Source organism: Phyllostomus hastatus, unplaced genomic scaffold, assembly GCF_019186645.2.
Source record: "Phyllostomus hastatus isolate PE091 unplaced genomic scaffold, TTU_PhHast_1.1 phas_scaffold_55, whole genome shotgun sequence".
NCBI lineage: Eukaryota > Metazoa > Chordata > Mammalia > Chiroptera > Phyllostomidae > Phyllostomus > Phyllostomus hastatus.
Genome location: NW_025334035.1, coordinates 14958449 through 14972841, shown reverse-complemented (window position 1 = coordinate 14972841; position 14393 = coordinate 14958449). Strand labels below are relative to the sequence as shown.

At 47.7% G+C, this 14393-nt stretch overlaps 1 protein-coding gene across 4 annotated transcripts; it reads left to right on the top strand.

Annotated features, from left to right (window-relative positions):
- Positions 1-358: 358 nt before the first annotated feature.
- Positions 359-13171, top strand: TMEM11 (transmembrane protein 11). 4 transcript variants are annotated; one of them, XR_006783967.1, is made up of 4 exons: positions 388-468; positions 3356-3516; positions 9482-9633; positions 12284-12419. XR_006783967.1 is itself a non-coding variant. In XM_045823996.1 (2 exons), the coding sequence occupies exons 1-2, from the start codon at positions 407-409 to the stop codon at positions 12798-12800; spliced, it is 579 nt and encodes a 192-aa protein (XP_045679952.1). In that variant the 5' UTR covers positions 359-406; the 3' UTR covers positions 12801-13171. The 4 variants fall into 4 exon arrangements, 3 of the variants coding, with proteins under 3 accessions (XP_045679952.1, XP_045679955.1, XP_045679954.1); XM_045823996.1 differs by lacking the exons at positions 3356-3516; positions 9482-9633 and having other exon boundaries at positions 359-468; positions 12284-13171; XM_045823999.1 differs by lacking the exons at positions 3356-3516; positions 9482-9633 and having other exon boundaries at positions 418-526; positions 12284-13171.
- The last annotated feature ends 1222 nt before the right edge of the window (positions 13172-14393 follow it).

The window sequence follows — 14393 nt, the reverse complement described above, 5'->3', positions numbered from 1 at the left end:
GCAACACGCGACACCTCTCGCGAGGTCCTCTGGGAGTTGTAGGCACCCCCATTTCACTCCGCTTTAGCTCTTTGCTCTCGAAACCCCAGCACGTAAAAGCGGATGGGAGCTTGACTCTCAAGCTGTGAACTTTGGGGAACTTCAATTTCTAAATAGGTGCGTGAATAGGACCCTCCCTAGGACAGCCCCGAGTACACCGCCTGGGGTAAAGACTACATTTTCCAGGGGACCTCGGAGAGGCGGGCTACGGGAGCGCGGTGCACTGTGGGCATTGTAGTTCAGAGGTGTCTCAGGTTCTACCTCTTGAGCGGTCGCGTGTTGCAGAGCGTACTACATTTCCCTTCCGCCCGCCCGCTCTCCCAAGGCCGCCTTGGCGCGAGACTTTCACGAGCAGAGTGTCTCCAAGATGGCCGCGTGGGGAAGGAGGCGTCTTGGCCCGAGCAGTAGTGGTGGCAGTGCCCGAGAGAGGTGAGATCGGAGGCTTGTTGCTCGCCTCCGGGCATGTGGCTCAGGAGCCGATGACCCGGTGAGGCCTCCTGTGGGTGCAGAGCTCTCCCTGCCTTAGCTTTTGAGCTGTCTCTTCTCGCCCACCCTCCCTCTGTTCCTCAGCTAGGCACGCGGGATTCCAGTCTGAGCCGACTCGGAATCTGGGTGGGAACCGGCGCCCTCCCGAGCCGGGTCGAAGCGGACTCCACCGAAGGCTTAGGGCCGAGGCTGGGGCCGCGCCAGCTCAAGGGACTTGCCTAGTTGCCCGCGGGGCGAACGGCGTCCTAGGCTCCCGTCCTGCCTGGCCACACTCGGGCCATCTCGGCAGCGGCCCCTGACGTGGCGAGGAATGGCTCCCGGGAGGGAGAAGGAGGGGGAAACCTTCACAGAACGGTCCAGCTGCTGGAGGGTAAATGCGTTCTGCTCTTTTACGCCGGGGAACCCTAACCCTCGCCAGTTGTGTTTCTCCGGCCGACAGCTGGTCACTTCCCTGAGAGGGGATTCTTACTACTTTTACATGGTTTTCTGCAAGCGCGCCTGCCGTGAAAGTCCTTTAAAGTGACCTTTCCTAATGAATGGTGTGTGGGTAGTGAGCTAGGAGCTTGTTTCTTCCAAAGTAGATCTTGATTTAGAGAACTGATTTCTAGAAGATGTGATTGGGGTACTTTTTGTGTTGAACTTAGAGTTTTTGCTTCTGGAAAGCAGTTTCAGCGAATAGAAGCCACTAGAAGTTTGGGATAGGGTGTGCATTGGCGGAGTCACCTGGATAAACTGTCCTGTCGATTCTGTTAGGGTATGATTGGTATAGCAGAGGACAGCAAGAAAGGGAAGTTTTTATGTTTGCTATTTTTGTCTTTTTGGTGAAGATTGTTAAACAGAAAAGTTCTCTTTCTCTCTCCCTTCTCTCAACTCCTCTATTCTGCATTATTCCTTTTCTTTGACTGAGTCCATCAAATATTTGTTGCTGTTGCCTGCAGATGGTCTTCCCAGCCTAGGAGATTATTCCTGTTTGGCAATTTCAGACAGATTCCTTTAGCTTGTATTTTAAGCTAAAGAGTTAACTTTAGCTTAACTCAGAGTTATCCAGCATTGTTCTGAATTTCCTGTTCCTTGGAAAAGCAATAAATGGCAAGCAGATATTTTTGTTTTTCCAACTCCCAACCTTGTATTTCTTAGAGCAGACCATAGAAATAAATGAAAGAAGGGACCTCGATGATTTCCCAGTGGTTTTTAAAACTAGGAGACATTTTCAAGATATTTAATGCAAACATTATTAATCTTGCCAGTAATTTCCTTTAATAGGAAATAACCTGTTTAGAAAACTTAAAAGAGTATCAGAGAGAAAGGCATTCCTCTCTACTGGATAAAAACAACTGAAAGGGCCATATTGGGATGCCCCAGACATCATACAGGCAGGGGCTGTTAAGCTTTTACTGGTCTAAAAATATTAGGTATTGGGAATGTTTTCTCCTTCATTGGAGACAGTCATTAATTCAAAACTGAGCTTGCAAACCAACAGTCCATACACTGTTCCTTGTTTTTGGGTTTTTTTTTTTTTTTTTTTTGGATGCTTAGTTAAGAGAATTTAAATTAGTTGCCAGCACTTACAAAATAAAAGATTTTTCTTACACACACACACCTACCCACCCCACCCTCTGTATTTGAAAAGAGTGGTGGCTGACTTTTTTTGGTCAGGTCAAGTGCTTTCTAGTTCATCAGTCCTCACTTGACAGCTTGACTTATTGCTGTTACCTGCTTGGTCTCCTTAGGTGTCAGGTCGAAACCTTTGGCCAGGAACTGAATGCTCTGCTCACACATGCAGATGATGTGTGTTAGCTGGGAATGGGGCATCTGGTTTTGTGGTTTGGGTGACACCATCCCTTCTCCTAGGTAATGCACTGTTGAGGGGGTTACCCCTCTGTTGGCACCATCTGTCTCCCTTCCAGGTGATAGGCTGTGATGCGGGTGGAGATTTGGGGGAATATATGGGCACTCCATTTGGCTTTGCTATGAGGCCCTAGCTGGAGGAGTCAGGTTTCCCTAAGGGCCTGCCATGCTGAGCGGGGGAGATGGAAACATAATCCTCCCACACACCCCCCACCCCTGCCAGCTAGCTAACTTCTGGGCACACCTCCACTCCTGTTCTGTGGGTGGGGCAGGCTGGATTAATTGATTGGCAGACACCATAGATTATGAGGCCCCAGCGTATTACTGGTTCTTATGACTGAAATATGGCTGTTTATGGCTCTCTTAAAGGACTTTGTTCCATGTCACATTTGGTGCTGACTCAAATCTCAGCTCCACGTTGTAAAACCACTTTCCTGAGTTGCTGCACAAACCTGGTTGGAATCTGCCCTATGCTGAAACTGAAGGAAACATTGTCTGGTTTGGGGCACTGGTGGGAACAGAGCAGTGCTTTGAGCAAACTTTCCAGATGGGCCAGTGGCTACAGACTCCAAAGCAGGCCTTGTTTTTAAAGGCTCTGGAGTCAGATTGTCCACAAGGATTACTGTTGTCAGCTGTGTGTCAGTGATGGTTGAGTTTAGAATACACAGGGTGTGGAGTCTTGCTTTACCTGGTTCTTGAGTCTAGAGCTGTGTTTATTTAGTAGCCACTAGTCACATGTAGTGATTGAATTTAAGGAAAATAAAGTAGAATGAAAGATTCAGCTCCTCAGTGCTTGGTGTTGGTAGCCATGTGTGGCTGTGGCTGCCATCTTGGACAGCACAGATAGAGAACCTGTCTGTCACTGCGGAAGTTCTATTGATAGGAAGGACGGTGGTGGTCTAGACTAAGATGGGAGGGGGTGGAAATATCAAATTGAAAGCTTCTTGCATGTTGATTTTTCTCTTCACTCCATTAAATCTAGGAAATCAACAGTGTTTGTAATGAAGAACATCAGACTCTGAGCTGTAACCCGAATTCTTGTCCAAAATTCAGCACTCTGGCAACGAGCACATGAAACAGATTGCCACTTGGCCTGTCGACGTCTTTGAGACACACTTGCCCAACTAGGAAGGCACAGTGCAGGTATCTGTGTGTTCTGCCACTTGGGTGCCGACCCGGATCAGCTCACAGATGGTCCCGCCTGTCCCCTTGGGCTGCTTGTCTCATTGTCAAGGCCCCTGAACACCCTGAACTCTCTGTGACTGCTCTCAGCTCCTGCCTTTCTCCTCTCATGAAGGTGCACTCCATTTGGTTCTGATTGTAGTTAGAGGCAGCAGCCCTGCTTAAAGGCCTGGGGTGTTCAGAGGGTCTGGCATGTTGGACTAAAGGCTCAGGTTTTCAGGTAAAATCACTTTTTGCAGCCTGACCCTGCCCTGGCAGGTGCAGCCATCTGCTACTGTACTTTTAGGCAGCCGGTTCTGGGGGATTACTTGCACATCGTTTTGTAGAACACTTTATTCCTTGGTACTTGATCTTTTGACAGCTTTGCTCTAGTCTGTGAATCAGACAGATGTGGTTCGAGGTGTCTGGTGGGGGTTCAGTTCCCAGTTCAGCTGAGCCGTGTGGGTAGGTGGCACACATTCCCCTAGTTCTGATCCAGTCCTTTCCTTTTAGAGCCCAGGAGCTTTAAGGGTTTGTGGTAGTTGACCTCTTGTGACAGACTCCCATTGCGGCTCTGGTGTGTGGTGGAAATGTTGTTTCCTCCTGATCTGGATGAGCCACAAAGGCACAGTATCTGCACCCAGGTCTGAACGTGTGCAACCCTGAGGGGGTAGGTCCCGCCCAGCTGGCTGGCAGAAGGTGGACATGTGCACAGCAGGCCATGTGCTCTGATCCCAGAAGTTGGATATCGTAGGTTAAGATCTGCTGGGGTTCATCGTCTTAGACATGTTTTTTTCCTTTATTCACTTGAGCAATCTGGACTCCAGCTGCAATAATTTGTGCCTCTGTGGTTTAGTCCTTTAGGCTGCATTCCCATTCAAGGCCCAACTTGCTGAAGCAGAGGAATGATCTGTCCAGGAAGGTGAGAAGGAGGCTGAGGCCAAGCCCGATTTCAGCTTTTCTGCCCTGAGCCTCTGAGGGAGAGGGAGACATGTACCTCAGTGAGTGAGGACAGGGGGTGGGGGTGGGAGGGTTGAGAGCACTCCACAGAGTGAGCACACACAGGAACCTCCCTGCCACCACTGTTCTCTCCTGGCATCAGCAAAAACTTTATGGGCCACAGAGTTCTTGGGAAAGCTAATAATCACTTAATAGCCGTAACAGTTCTTTAGTTCTAGGCTCCTCATTAGGATGGCCACTTGTGACTTTCAAGCATTTGAAATGTGGCTCATTTGTCTGAGGAACTGAATGTTTTAATTTACTTAATTTAAACAGCTGCATGGACCTTAAATTGGGTGGTGCTTTTGCAGCTGTCATTTGGGTTTGCACACCCAGCCCCCATCCCATCTTAGCTGAAGCACTCTGGGAGAGCTAGATCTTTGCTCCATTTGATACCAGGGAAGCTGACTAAGAGTAGCAAGGGAGTTTGCCCTCAGACACAAAGCCTGTAAGTGACTGAGAGGGAACTTGAATCCAGGCCTCTTGATTCCCACACTTGGTGCACTGTGTTCTTGTTCCCAAAGCTGAGAGCTGCTCAGTTACCAGAGCACCGAGGAGGAAAGTGTTCTCTTGCATGTGGCAGATGAAACTGTCAGGTGCCCTGTGGAAGTAAGTTCCTTGACCTATTTGGAACTCTTCTCAATATTTTGGGCTACATGCCTATGCCTTTTTGTCCTGTCTGGTCTTTATGTTTGCAGCATAGAATTTTACTGCTTTCTTTGACTCTGGAGAAAGCAATTTTTGGTTATCCAAAAGTAGGTTTTCTTAGACCTGGGAAGTATAGATAGAGTTCAGTATCTCACATGTCATAGGTGATCAAGTGACCTCATGTTTATTAGGTAGAAAGCACAATGACATATGGACCTAGCTTAATTAAACCTGTTCTCTTAATTACTCTAATTTTTTTTTCTGTCACTTATTTCCAACATGCTTCCACTAATGCCTGTGACACTCAGTCAGACCCAGTGCTGAGGATGCTAGGATGAAAATGCACACTCTGCTTCCATGGAGCTTGGAGCGAACATCCTTTTGTGTTTCAGATGGAAGCTCATGCCTCAGTCCTGCTTGGGAGCCCAGGGCCACTCCAGAAAATGGGCCTAGGCAAGGGCTTCCACTCTGGTTGTATTTGGTTCTGGATCCAGCATGACCAGAAAAGGACAGTGGCTTGCAGGGCCTTTTGGCCAGTGCTCCTTTGAGTGCAACAGGAGCACGGGACTCTCCTTATCCTCACTCGCAGTGCTGCAGGGGGCTGAGACCAGCAAGGCACCTTACCACGAGCCTGTGCTCAGGCTCACGCAGACCTGTGAAGGTGCTGGGTTTGCTCCTTGCAATCGCAGGCTTCTCTGCAGCACCCAGAAGCTGCTGCAGGGGAAGTGAGCTGCCTCCTGCTTCTCTTGGTTTTGGAGGGCCCATGGCTCTCCGGTCTCTTCACTCCAAGGGAAATAGAGCTGTTGAACAACATTTTTTTTTCAGAGAAGGATTACAATTAATGTTCCCGTTATTTTAAAAAAAGCACATTAATTTTTTTAAATACAATATTCTAAATATGAAGAAAAATAAAATTTAAGAGTCACCTGCTAGGCCACTATCCAAAGAAAACCATTATTGACCATTTTTGTGTATAACATGTTTGATACTCCATCTCCCCCCCCCCATAGTTTGTCTTGGATTTTTAAAAATTGTGTTAAACACATCAGAAGTATATTTCTGATGAGTCATAAACTTCCTACCATATGTATGACTCTTTAAAGATGTTATTTAAACAAGTATAAATAAAATCCACAATGAGATACCACCTCACACCCATCAGGATGGCTAAAAACAGTGTGGGCGAGGATGTGGAGAAATTGGAACCCTCTGGCACTGCTGATGGGAATGTAAAATGGTGCGGCCACTTTGGGAGACTATGGCGGTTCCTCAAAAAATGAAAACTGTAATTACTATATGATCCAACTATTCCATTTGTAGGTATCCAAAGGAATTGAAGAGACTCAAACATATTTTTACACTGATGTTCATAGCATTATTCACCATAGCTAGACAGTGGAAATAACTCAGAAGTGTCCATCAGTGGATGAATGGATAACCCAAATGTGGTTTATTTTAATACATACATATGTTGGAATATTATTGACCCTTGAAAAGGAAGGAAATTCTCACATGTTGTATAAGAGATGATCCTTGAAAACATTCTGCCAAGTGAAATGAGCCAGTCACAAAAGGACAAGGACTGTGTGATTCCACTTATGTGAAGTACCTAGAATAGCCATGTTCATAAAAACAAAGTATCAATAGAATGGTTGGATGTGGTAGGGTGGGAGTTTAATGGGGACAGAGTTTTAGTTTTGCAGGATGAAAAAGTTCAGTATGATAATATGGATTTATGTAATGCTACTGAACTGTACATTTAAACATGGTTAAGGTAGTAAATTTTGTTATGTGTGCTTTACCATAATTTTTAAAAATTAATAAAACTGTGCTCAACACTCAGCCAAAGAAATAGAAAACTAGTATTACCCTAGCTGGCATGCCCCTCCCCTAGTCAAAGGCTACCTCCCCCGAGTTGTCTGTCATTTCCTTGCTTTTCTTCATACTTACCATACATGAAAACATACCTAAATAGCACATCCTTTAGTTCTGTGTGCTTGTGAATTGTGTACGTGAAATGTTCAAATGCATGTGTTCCACACCTGCTTTCCTTCTGTTGTCCATGTGATGAGCTGCGAAGTGTGCAGCTGTTACTCCATTCATTTTTGCTCTTGTGGAGGATGTCAAGGTTTTATCTTGTGGGTAATTTTTTACTTTCACCAAACAGTGCTGCTCTGAACATTCTTGTGCAGCTCTGACTATTGGGGAGGTGTCTCCAGATTTTGGGATTCCATGTTTGTGAGTAGTTGTTATCCCAGATTCCTTTGAGATCAGCTTTGCAGTGGTTTGGGGGACCAGGAGGTGCACAGATCCCATGGGAAGCCAGCATTTCTAGAGGACTCCTCTGATGAGTAGTTCCTGAGTACTGCCAGGGCCTATTCAGAGGGGAGGGGGGTCAGGTCTCAGGCTGAGTGGTTGAAGGGAGAAGGCAAGTTCAAGAACCCCAGTTACAAGTGCAGTGTCTGCAGCAGCCACTTGAGCTCACACAGGCTGATGCTCTGCTCCACAGGTTCATTAAAAGGGCTTAGCATGTAGAGTGATGCCAGCGCTGGCAGACGGGGTTTGGTTGGAAGAAAAGCTCTGTGCTGAGAGCACTAAAGGTTCTAGTCATTTGGTAAAAGGGGACCCCCCTTTTCTCTCTGAAGCCACTTCGTTCCCCTCTCCAATGACATAATTCTCAGGTATTTGTATATCTGTCCAGAAGTATTCTATGCATATAAAAGGAAATGCATACCTTTTAAAAAATACACTAAAGGTAGCATACTGTAAATACTGTTATGTACTTGTCACTTAAATTTAGTTCTTAGAGGTTTTTCTGTTATTGGTGTTTCCTCTCTTTTTCAAATTTTTATTGTTTTTAGAGAGAGAGGAGAGGAGTGAGAGACAGACATTAATTAGTTGGTCCACCCATCCATGAATTCACTGGTTGATTCCTGTATGTGCCCTGACTGGGGATGGAACTCCAGTATATCAGGACAGTGCTCTAGCCGTGGGATCAAGAGGTTCCGATTAGTTTTCTAAAAAATCTGCTCTTGTGTACTAGGTTCATGTTGGGGGTTGGCTGGTGATGCTCTGAAATGGTTCAAGGCAACCTTCTAATTGGATTCTTTCCTTAGTTGGGTTACATCTGACCCAGAAACAAAAGTAAGCCGTATGAGGGTGGGTGCTGGGGCAGCTCTCCCCAGGGTGTCCCCTGCTACCAGGTTTCTGAAGTACCAGTTCTTGTTAACCATACAGAACTGAATCTGGTGGTCCTGGCTGCCTTTAAAACCTACATTTGCAGGGGCAGACGGTGTCTCAGCTGCCACAGCCCAGGTGGAAGGGGTGGGTGCTGACTGCTTGGTGGGGAAAGACCTCTGACAAAGGGGACCTCTTACTTGTGCATCCATGTGTTTTGAACTTTGCTGTTTCCTTCCTTGTCCATCAGATGAAATCCAAGAAATCTTCTCTAGACTTCAGATTTCATCTGTTTCCATTGGAAACTAAGAATCCCTTTCCTGAATGGGGGCTAATGGCTTTGGCTTTACATAAGGAATTGGTGGGCCTCCACGCAGTGTGTGCAGCACTGCTGGCTGGGCTGTCTGCCAAGACCACCTTGTTTGAAGGTGACTGGAAGTCACTCCAGTGTGGTTATGCTCTTGTCTTCACACCATGGAGAGTTGGTTTACGATGATGGGATAGGAGTGGGGTGACCTGCCCACAGTAAGACATGGGGCTCCAGGAAGTAGGGCATGCTTTGGCAGGCTCAGGACATGAGTACTAGGTAGTACGTGCACCTATGTCTACACATGCTTCTTTGAGTTGTGGTGTTTATGACTACCCGTGGCCAAAGCGCAGGGTGACCAATCGCCTATGCCTGCCCACTGTGGCCCCTGTGCTGTTGGGGCTGATGTAGGCACACTTGACCACAGCAGTGAGATGTACTGGCCTCTCACGCCTTTCCAGGCTGTATGGGACCCATGGACACATGCACTAATCCATGTTACCAAACAACAGGAGGTGGCCTTGCCTACCACGTTTACCTGAGGAACCAGAGGGCATGGTCTCCTCTGCCCCCAGGATGGCTTCGGAAAGGTGTACCTGGGTGCAGGTGGATGCCAGTGGGGCTTGCAGAGACAAGGGCCGGCGTTACCTGGGGACGTGCTCAGTCAGCAGGGGGTAGGGTGAGGTGGGATCTGCCCCACTGATGTGTTCCTGAGATAGAGTAGTCTGTGCCAGGTGCTATGGTTCCAACTGGCATTTTCTTACTGGGCCTAAAGGTGTTGTTTGTTTTTTGTTTTTTGTTTTTCATAACTTTTAGGATGGCTACAATCCACTGGGCAGAGAAGGGCCCTGCATGACTGAGGGAGATTTGGGGCCTGGCAAGAACATTCTGTAATCCCAACCTTGATAACGACGTTTTGCTTTGAGTGCTCCAGGTGACTTTGTGGCCAGAAAGCTTCCAACAGTGAGGTAATAGTTAGCAGGACATACAACTGACTAGGAAGTGCCCCCTCTTCAGTTCACAGATCATGAATAATCTGACCTCTCCTCTTCCCTTGTCCTTATCTTTCTCCTCTCCCTCTCTTAGCTGATGAACTTGAGAATACAAAGGAAATCTCTGAGCCAGGATCTCCTGCTGGGGAGCCCGTCTCCTCTGGTCCCTGCATACCTTCTTGTCTCATGGGACTTCCTCTTAGGTTCCTTTCTTTGCCACTTTTAGGCTTTGTAGTGCATGAGTCCTGCCTGGGATTGATAATTGAAATGGCCTCCGCTTTACCTCTGAATTAAAACCAAATGGAAAAAGTCCCTAAAGGCCTCCAAAGGGAAAGCCCGACTTTTCCTGTTTCATACACTTCCAGTGGATTCTTACAGAAATGGCTCATTAACACCCTGGAAAGGTGGCCCAGAGCACTCATGTAATAGCAAGGTGCTTGGCAACATCCTATGGTTAGGAGGCTTCTTGTCTGACCCCAGGGAATGGCTTCTCCTCGGTGCACACAGTTTAACTGGGGTTTTTGATTTAATTAGGAGGCTTCTCTGAGCTTAGGTGAATTATGGTTACCTTTTCGGGATGAAGAGTTCCTGAGTCCCAACCAGTATTTTCTGTTAAAGTGGCTCCACCTGTGAGTGGAGACCCATCCCAGAGGATGCTCCACCCACAGCACTTGGTGGCACTGCCAGCCCATTACCAGTGACTTTCATTCTAATGTGACCACAGGAGAACATTAGTCATTTTCCAGCTAAAGGGAAACCCTGCTCTTAGATTTGCTTATTTGTTTGCTAAAAGTAGCCTTTACTGTGCTGAATCCTTCCTGCTCTCTGATCCCATCCTTGTTCCTTAAGGTTTGCCCCTAACATCCAGTTTCCACCACCTTAACATGTAATTGCTTTTATCTTTGAGGGAGGGCTGGGACCATCTTAATCCTGAAGACAGGTTCTAGGGGGTGACCTTGTTTTAAAAGACTTCACTGGGCCATAATGTGCATGTCTGGTGACCAGGAGGCTCTGGGCCCAGCTCCCCTGTGGCTTTGCTCTGAGTGGCCATGTGGTATGCGCGTGCTAGACCGTCTGAACTGCTGGGCCTGGGATTGGTGAGCATTTAGGGCTGTACTTCCTGTTGGACGGTCAGAATTCCGTGGGTGGGCCATGCTTCCCTGGTGTGTCCCAACTCATTGATCCAGAGGCCCAGGTGGAGGGCTGTGGACTCAGGTGGAGAGAGCAGTAACCACCAGGAGCCAGATGGGGGGCCCAGAGATTGCTGAAGGAAAGGGGCTGGTTTTCACTGAGGCATGTGACAAGATGGCTCTGCACAGCCTATATTAATATGGGTTAAGCAACTTGATCCGGTCTCAAGAATTGTGTCTAGCAGTGTTCTCAGAGGCTGAGCTAAAGAGGGCTTCTACTCAGATGAACAGATACCACAAAACCAGGAGAAACAGTATACATGCTGGACAGCAGTATGGAGATTTAGAAAGATCTGGACAGGCTGAAACAAGCCAAGTGAAAACAAATAGTTTTGTGCTGGTCTCCAAGAAGGTCTGCCCATCAGGGGTGTGGGAAGATTCTGCTTTGGATGGGAAGTTTGCATCAGAAAGTCCTCAGACTGAGAAATCCTGAAACTGCCTAAAATGCCCCTTTGACCCATGGTCACTGCTGTTGTTTGGCCTTGATGTGGAGCCTAGCCTTTTAGAAGACTCCATTTGAGGGTCTTGTCACCCATCCCTAGTCCTGGGGGAAAGTCAGGTCAACTCAGCCACTTGAATTGGGTCTTTGTGACTAGTGTTACTTAGGAGAGAGAGAGAAGCATTTACTGACCATAAACACAGTCCTGGGCTATAGGGTCAGAATGGGCAGGCATACCTGGGGGCCCCATGGGATCTTTATGTCCATTAAGTGTCAGAGTCATGACTGTTCTTGAGACGTCTTTTTCTAATTAAATCAAAGGGTTGCTGGCCTGGGGAGGGCCATGTGGGCTTTGTGCAGCGTCCTTCTGCGAGGGTCAGAGGAGTTTGGTTCTCATTCACCCAAGACAAAAATGACCCTGTTTACTTTGTGTTCTGCAAGTCAAGGATGACTGCTTTGGAACCATGCAAAGTGCAGGGTGTTTGGTATTATCTGCCTCAGGGGTCTGTTGGTTTCCATCAGAGTGTCCTGCAGTTGCCCTTATTAACCAAGAGCAGATTTCATCCTGCTGACCCTAGGCTTCTGTACTGAGTGTATTAATGTGATTGGGGCTGAAATCCTTGTTTCTTTGGAGCCCCTCTGCTGACTATCAGACCTGCCCGTCCACTGCAGTAGACAAACTGCCAGGCCCAGTGCGTATTGTAGATTATCAACTTCTTAGAGGGCAGGGTAGTCCTTTTCCTGCATCTTTCTATATTTCATTATTTTATTCTTTGAGACAAAGTTCTTTACTGATTATCTTGAATATTGACTCTAAGGGAGACGGAAATGAAAAGATCAGTGAGATGTTTTTATTCTGTCAGTGAGAGAGCAGGCTGTCTGTGGAGCCTGAGGCCCAGACTCCCCTTCAGGGGCCTTCCCCTCGCATCTCAGCAGAGACCATGGAGTCAGTGCTGCCAGCCTAACTCTTGTCCTTCTTCCACCCCTCCATCCTAAGGGTGAGCTTGTCGGCCACAGACTGTTACATCGTGCACGAGATCTACAATGGGGAGAATGCGCAAGACCAGTTTGAGTACGAGCTGGAGCAGGCCCTGGAAGCCCAATACAAGTACATCGTGATCGAGCCCACTCGCATTGGTGACGAGACTGCCCGCTGGATCACCGTGGGCAACTGTCTGCACAAGACCACTGTGTTGGCGGGCACTGCTTGTCTTTTCACCCCATTGGCACTGCCCTTAGATTACTCCCACTATATCTCCCTACCTGCTGGCGTGCTGAGCCTGGCCTGCTGTACCCTCTATGGAATCTCCTGGCAGTTTGACCCTTGCTGCAAGTACCAAGTGGAGTACGATGCTTATAAACTGTCCCGCCTACCCCTGCACACACTCACTTCCTCCACCCCTGTGGTGCTGGTCCGGAAGGATGACTTGCACAGAAAGAGACTGCACAACACGATAGCGCTTGCTGCCCTGGTGTACTGTGTAAAGAAGATCTATGAACTCTATGCTGTATGATTTCAGTTAGAACAGGGAGAGAAGCCAACAACCCAACCAGTGGGAGACAACAGAGTATTCAGATTGCACAGTAACATTTTTTTTGCTCCGTGACACAACAGAGTCCGGGAAGCTGTTTGGGTTAATAGTTGTTATTTTAAAAAAAATAACACATCACAAATGTACCAAGGGTTTGTCCAACTCATCACACTAAGATGTGGATTTCCGTAACCCACAAAGAAGTCTGAGACTGCAAGTCTGGGCAGTGGAATGTCGATGGAAGCTGAGGGGGTATGAATGTGCTTGGGGTGGGGGTCTTTAAGTATATTGTTTAACTGTATCATCCAGAGCCAACCAGAAGCTATTGACCATTAAAATGATGAGAATTTCAACTCCAGGTGTCTTTTCTTTCTATGACTGTGCCTGCAGCAGCTGCTGCAATCTGTGGTAGGGGACCACCGAAGCTGCCCTGCTCCTTGGATAGGATGACAAGGCATAGAGGTCACTGGGTCTCTGGGTTCATGTGGAGAACTAGGGCCTGTGACCTCTTGTCCAGATTCTGATTTAGGAGGACACAAACTAACATCTGCACATTTTTAAAGCACTGAAGCTGTTCCTGGCGTATACCAAGGCCAACCCGCTGCCTGAGGCTGAGGGAAGAGCCCTGAGGAACACCCTTGAGGAGCCCTCTTCAGCACCCTTACCTGCCCATCTGGTGCCCCCATTCCACAGTGCCAACTCCTCTGCGTCTCTCCCCCCACAACATAGTATATGCGTCATCTTCCACATTCCCCCTACAGCTTTTGGTAAATGGGAAATTACCCACTCCACAAAGAAGTTGAGCCCCCTGCCTTAACTGCAACTTTAAAGCCTCTGTTCTCAGCCATCCTTGAAGAGCTCCATAGCACTTCTTCTGAAGGGCCCATCTTTCAGAGGCAGCCAGACTGAGTTTCCCCCTACTTTTAAAGGATCCTACTTTTTTGGAAGATCATACCAGGGAGTAAATGAAGGGGTGCATAAGAAGACATGAAGGGGGTGACTGGGCTCTTTTCTACAGGGAAAAGCTTTGACAAAGATTTCAAAAGGGACCTGTGGCCCACCAAGGTTGAGAAACTGATATAAATCTAAAGGTCCTAGAGATAGTAATTCAGTTGAGTGCTAGGGGCTAAAATAGTGCTGGGTAAACAGCTGCCTACGTGATAGTCTGGCCATCTGGATCACAGTAAACTGGTAGTGACTGTGCAATGCCCACAACTGCCCAGATGTTTGATGGTTCCTGGGTGGGCATGGTGGGTCTTCTCTAGTCACCCAGATCTGGACCTGCCTGCAGATCACATTTCATGGGGGAGGTGGCTGGAAGCAGACAAGCAGTGGCCATCTCAGGTCAGCTGAGCAGAAGCACTTACCAGAAATAAGCCATGTGCATTGAACAGAGTGATTCCAGATTCTGAAATGCCACCTTAATTCTGTATCCTGTGCCAGAGAGGAGAGGATGTGGTGTTGTGGACCACAGGGCAGGGAGGGAGAGCAACAGAGCCACACCTGCCAGGTCTGGATGGCCTGTCCTGCTGTGGGTGCTGATTCACCTGTTCTGCCCTTTTTTACAAAGACATC